At 54.2% G+C, this 6,243-nt stretch overlaps 1 protein-coding gene across 1 annotated transcript; it reads right to left on the bottom strand.

The window, feature by feature from the left end:
• Window positions 1-8: 8 nt before the first annotated feature.
• On the bottom strand, window positions 9-6,237 carry LOC113146609 (phenolphthiocerol synthesis polyketide synthase type I Pks15/1-like; the record flags this gene model as incomplete). Its single annotated transcript, XM_026334509.1, has 2 exons — window positions 9-2,290; window positions 2,463-6,237. Coding segments are annotated over 2 exons (6,057 nt in total), but the record flags the coding sequence as incomplete, so codon positions are not given.
• Between the last annotated feature and the right edge of the window lie 6 nt (window positions 6,238-6,243).

Genomic DNA, 6,243 nt, shown 5'->3' on the forward strand with positions numbered 1-6,243 from the left:
GTAATGTACTGAATCCCAAGAGATTTCAAGTAGGCTTCCTTTGGCCCCCCACTGCAAGTTGCATAGACAGTGGCGCCTACGCGCTGGCAATGCTGAATGGCAATCAAGCCGACCCCTCCCGTTGCGGTGTGGATAAGGACCTTTTCACCAGCCTGCACTGCCGACAGCTGCTGCAATGCGTACTCGACAGTAGCCGCAATCACCGGTAGTGCAGCCGCTTCTTCAAACGTACATGTTTTGGGCATGCGTCTGATGAGGTCCGCAGAAGCTGTAACGAAGGTTTTAACGCATCCTTGCGCAATACCGTAAACGCGATCCCCAATATGCAGGTTCGGCACGTTGCTGCCAACCGCAACTACGGTGCCAGCACAGTCCGCCCCTGGCTGCCCTGGATCGCCAGGATATAAACCCATGACGTTGAGAACATCGCGGAAGTTGAGTCCGACTGCCCGCACACGAATACGGCACTGATGCGCCTCGAGCGTGCAACTTTGCACAGGAGCTTGGGGCCTGAGGCACAGATTTGTTACAGCCCCTCGATCCGGCATGTACAACTCCAAAGAACCCCTTACAACCAGCGGCGAGCGCGTCAGCCTTGGGAATAGGACCTGGAGATCGGAATCTGAGTCCGATGGACGAATGAGCATTTCAGATTCTTCAGGGTGCAGGCGATGCTGCCGCCCAAGCTCGCTGACTGTCCTGCTGAGACTTATCCCTGGTGCCACATCTGCGCAGCCGATGAAATGGGAGCCCCCATTCGAGTCTACCTCTAGGCGGGCAGACCGTGCAAGCCCCCACAATCCAGCGTTCTGAGGGTGTACGCAGTCGGAGATCGGCCCTTGAGCTCCGCAGGTTAGAATCCACACGGGATAACACGCATCCGTTTTTTGTGCAGCCAGAACTTTTAGGATGTCGAGAACCGACAAAATCATGCTTTGAGGCGTCGAGGACTTCTCTGCGAAGGCGAGCACGATGATCATTTTCTCCGCAGCCACAGGAGAAGCGGCAACGGGATGCACTAGCACATTCGTCAGATCCTCAGCAGTGGGCTTGCTGATCCATACAACCGTTGTTTCCTCGCTTTCGGAGAACGTGCCGCGCAAGGCCGCGTGATCACCAGTGCAGTCGATAAACACGACCGCCGGCCTTGCAGGTTCTTCCGCGATTGTGTAGGTTTCGGTCGAAAGCGGCTCCAAACTCTCCCTTTGCGCGTCAATTAGGGCACCTTGCTCAGATCCAGAAACTGCATGACGGTGCGCTTCGCTGTTATCCGAGGAAGAGGGAGGACCCAGACTTGTACTCTCCGTTTCTGCTGGGGTTTTTGCATCGAGCTTGCACGAGGCAATCCATTCAACACTCCACAGTAGATCTCGCGGAACCGCCGCGGAAGGCTCAATGTCGAGTTGGCGGAAGGTTACTCCGCCGAAATCAGCGATCACTTTGCCATCGGATGTAAAGAGTTGAACGTCCACTGTCGCCGCAGTCGGCGTCCTAGAGAGAAGTGTAACCTTAGACCATATTTCCTTGTCGGCACTCGCGCTTAGCAGCGTTACAGACTCGAAGGAGAACGGAATCATGGCTCTTCGTCGGCCTTCAGAGAGAAGAATAGCTGAAAGCTGCAAGGCGCCATCCATGACTGCGGGGTGTATGCGGAAACCTCGCTCGAAATTCTTCGGGCTGACGGCTTGCACGAGTCCAACAACGGTATTCTTACCTTTGAACGCGCGTTTCATAGTACGAAAACGAGGCCCATAGGACAGGCCGACCTTCTGGAACTCCGCATAGGCCGTCGCCATGTCTACCTCATCCGGACAGGCCTCCAGGAGGGCCCTAGTATCGATGTCGGGTAGCTCGACAATGGCGCTTTTAAGAATCTGCGCGTGTGCATGGAGCCTCTGCTCGCCTTCGTCTGCTTCTGCGGTACTCATCAAACGGACTTGACCATGGGCGTCTACCGAGACAGAAATGGATACTTTTACCCCCTTTTGGAAGATGAGCGGCCTTTCAAAAACGAGCTGGGACAGGCACGGGGGAGCGGCCGCTGCACCTTTGTCTAGGACCTCTCTGGAGGCTACGGCCATGAGCTCCAGCATGGAGGTTGCTGGCAGCATAGGCTGTGCTTTCACAACATGGTCGAGGAACAAAGCTTCGGCTTCTTCGCTCAAGCCGCCTACAAAATCCACGCGATTGTCTTCACCAATGATCTTGCGACCCAGCAACGGGTGGCAAATATCCTTCCATGGGAAATACTTTCGGTTGAAGAGAACAGATGTTGGGGTCGCATCTCTCGCTGCAAAACGCACCCGAGGACATAAAAAAGACGTTTGTCTGCATATGCTTGGCTTGCAAAAGAGTTGCACGATACGCATCACAATGAGATAATGCAGCCTCGGTTACTTAGTTTCAGTCTGGGTGCTTCGATGCTTTCCTGTTTAGGGTGTAGCAGGGGTCCCGAAGCTTACCTGCGGCAGCAGCGACGGCGTCGATTGTGTGCAGCTTAACTCCTTCGGTATCCACCATGTTGATCCATTGCAGCGTGCTGCCTGAATGATCCTTGAGACAGCCTCTTCCCATCGAGGTGAGAATCGGACGAGGACCGATTTCAACCAGCAGGGTAGCGCCTGAAGCTACACATTGTTGGATGGCCTGACAGAACTTGACTTGCGTAACAATATGATCGACCCAATAGTTAGGCTGCGTTAGTTCCTCGTCACACATCTGTCCCGTTACTGTCGAGACCATCTCAATATGCGGCGCATGGAGATGCACCTGCTCTACCACCTTCCTGAACGGCTCGCACGATGGCTGCATCAAAGGCGAATGGAACGCGTGAGACACAGGCAAATACTTGGCCCTTGAGGAGACATGCATTTGCTCCAAAATCGCACTGACATCCTTTCGAGGCCCTGCAAGCACCACACTCTTCAAGCCGTTGACAACCGCAACAGAAGTCCTCTTCTCTTTATCCCCGTAAAATGCGTCAATGGCCTTTTGGCTCTCTTCCTCAGTTTCACGAACTGCGGCCATAACTCCGTCCATGGCCGGTGTCTCGTTCATAATTGTAGCCCGGTTGGCGACAAGCCGAAGAGCGTCCTCCAGCTTAAATACCCCCGCTACGCAAGCTGCTACAAACTCTCCAAGGCTATGGCCAAGCACCATGTCAGGAAACACGTTTCTTGACATCCACAGCTCGGCGAGTGCGTATTCGAAGGAAAAGAGGGCCAACTGCGAGATGGTGCTGCTTTCAAGCAGCTTTTGTGCTTCGCTTTCCTTCTGAGGAGAGGGGTACAGGATATCAGTAATGGAAATACCCAAGAGATCCTCCACGATTGTGCTTACCTTGAGCAGACTCGCTCGGAAAACTTCGTTTTCCTCATGGAGGACCTTTCCCATGTTGACGTACTGCGAGCCCTGACCAGTGAACATGAAGCAGATCTTTTGTCTGCTGACAGGTCTTTTGACTGCGCGGAGGTTGGCAGCTACTTCTTCGAGAATAACGTGTGCATTGGCTCCTCCAAATCCGAAAGAGCTGACGCCCGCAAAGAGTCGCTTTGCAGGTCCGCTGGCAGTCAGCTGGACCGCATCGGAGGGAAACTTGACGGGAAACTCAGACACGTTGATATGCTCGTTAAGCTTCTTGAAGTGGATGTTGGGAGGGGCAGTTTTGTTTTGTAGGACTAGCACTGCTTTTATGAGCCCCGCGATTCCGGAGGATCCTTCCAGATGCCCGATGTTCGTCTTTAGAGCGCCTAGAACTAAGGGCATGTCTTTTGGCCTCCCATGAGCAAAGACGCTCTTCAGTGCATGCACTTCGATTGGATCCCCCAAAGCCGTGCCTGTGCCATGCGCTTCCACAAATGCGACGTCTCCTGGTTTGATGGATGCGCGTGCGATGGCTGTGCGAATAACTTCGGCTTGGCTAGGACCGTTCGGAGCCATAAGACTCGCACTCCGGCCCACGTGATTGCAGGCTGTGCTTCGAACAACTGCGAGGACTTCCATCTTGGACTCCTGCGCCTCACTCAGTGGTACAAGCATTGCTGCTGCCACCCCTTCCCCGCGCGCATAGCCGTCTGCTCCAGCGTCGAAAGTCTTGCACTTGCCCTCGGGAGAGAGCATGCGAGCCTTGCAGAACGCTATGAACAGATGCGGCGTCAGCATTAGGTTCGCACCCGCAACAAGGGCCGACTGGCAGTCTCCACGCATGACCTTTTCAAACGCAACGTCAACTGCCACGAGGGAAGAGGAACAAGCTGTATCAACAGCCACCGAGGGCCCCTTCAAGCCATACACGTATGACGAGCGGTTGGCAATTATGCACCCTGCAGAACCAGTTCCCGAATACGGAGAAATCGTGCCGTCAGACATCAGATACACCCAATCGTGATTGCAAACGCCAACAAACACGCCAATGTTGGCGTTGTGCAAGGACTCCTTTGTGTAGCCTGCGGAGACAAAGCTTTCGTAGGACACCTCCAGCAAGATACGTTGCTGCGGATCCATTGCATTGACTTCCGCAGGCGTGATGTTGAACAGCGTGTTGTCGAAGTATTCCACGTTATCTATAAAAGCAGCGCGCTTCACATAGGCTTTTCCCGGAAGGTCAAAGTCATCGCTGTACATTTCGTGCACGTTCCACCGGCTAAGCGGTATATCCATCATGCAATCCGTTCGATTAAGGAGCATCTGCCACAAAGCTTCCATCGAATCGGAGCGTCCAGGGAACCGACATGCAACCGAAACAACGGCTAGACCGTCATGAGCAGCATTGCTATTTCCCAGAGGAAAGGCGGCATCCCCGTCGGCAGGGCTCTTCGTGCTCTCTCCAGTTACTTCGATGACGTATTCGGTAATTGCGTTTAGGGTGGGATAGTCGAAAAGCGTCGTTGCGGAGAGCTTCATGCCGAGCTTTTTGGATAGCAGGTTACGGAACTCAACTGCGCCTAGCGAATCTACTCCAAGATCCTGCAAGGGTTTGTCGAAAGAAGGAGGCGCGCTGCTCCCCAAGACCTGACGCGCAGCTGCAGCAACTTGCGCTTTGATGAACTCGCGCCTCTCCGCTGTGGAGAGGTGCTTCATGGTCATTGCAGAGGACTCTGGCAAATCTGTTGCGTCTTGTGACACCCCTTCAAAGAGCGGAGGGACGCTTGCATATCGAATGAAGAACGCTCGCCATTTGAAGGCTTGGCAGGCTAAAACGGGAGGGCATTCGGGGTGAAGAAGGACGTCATGAAGTGTTCTAAATCCCAGCTCGTTGGTTATGCCTTTCATGCCGTTCCTTGCCAGCTGCTGCCTCATCTCCACTGCCATACCCTGCTCAATCCAAGGACCCCACTGAATCGACTGACAGCAAAGGCCTCGCCGCCTGCGCCACTGCGCCAACGCGTCTAGGCACGCATTGGCGGAAGCATAATTCGCCTGTGCGACGTTCCCCACGAGAGATGTGATAGACGAAAACAGTACGAAGAACCGAAGGTCTTTGTCTATGCCCTGCTCTTCACACACTCTGTGGATATTCCACGCTCCAAACACCTTGCCAGCATAGACGCGGCGAAGTCCTTCAAGAGACTGACTGTCCAAGAGCGAGTCCGCAAGAGCCCCTGCCGCATGAAAGACCCCCTTAATTGGCGCTACAGTCTTTTGAATCTTCTTGAACACGGAGCGCACATCTTCATAGTTGGAAACGTCACACGAAAAGAAACTCACCTTGCAGTTTATATTCGACAGCCAGTTCCACTCAGGCACGCTGTCAAAGGGAGGCGGCGCCTCTCGACGCGCTATCAAAACGATGTTTCGAGCTCCTTCCTCCGCAAGCCACCCTGCAACTACCAAGCCAAGAGCGCCAAGGCCACCAGTAATAACAATCGCCCCGTCTTCTACTGGCTCAATTGCACTTGGAAACTTGACGACGACCTTGCCAATGTGCTGCGCTCTCTGCAAGTAGCGAAAGGCCGCCACGCCGCCTTCCACGGGATCCTCCATGTCGAACACCTTCAGAGGCAAGCTGCTGAGCTGTCCACTCTCCACACGTTCCCTAATGCGGTCGAGCATCCCCCCAAACCACACGGGGTCCTCTTCCATCATCGTGTCTACTGCGATTGTCTCGTAGAGCACGTCAGGTCGCGCTTCCTTCATTTGTTCATGCGTCCAGATGCCCCGCTTGCCCAGTTCCATGAAGCGGCCATTCGGCCCTAGCAGCTTCAGAGACTCCGGAATGTATTCGTCGATGAGCGTATTCAGCAC

This window comes from Cyclospora cayetanensis, unplaced genomic scaffold, assembly GCF_002999335.1.
Source record: "Cyclospora cayetanensis isolate NF1_C8 unplaced genomic scaffold, CcayRef3 CcayRef3_contig_439, whole genome shotgun sequence".
Classification (NCBI taxonomy): Eukaryota; Apicomplexa; class Conoidasida; order Eucoccidiorida; family Eimeriidae; genus Cyclospora; species Cyclospora cayetanensis.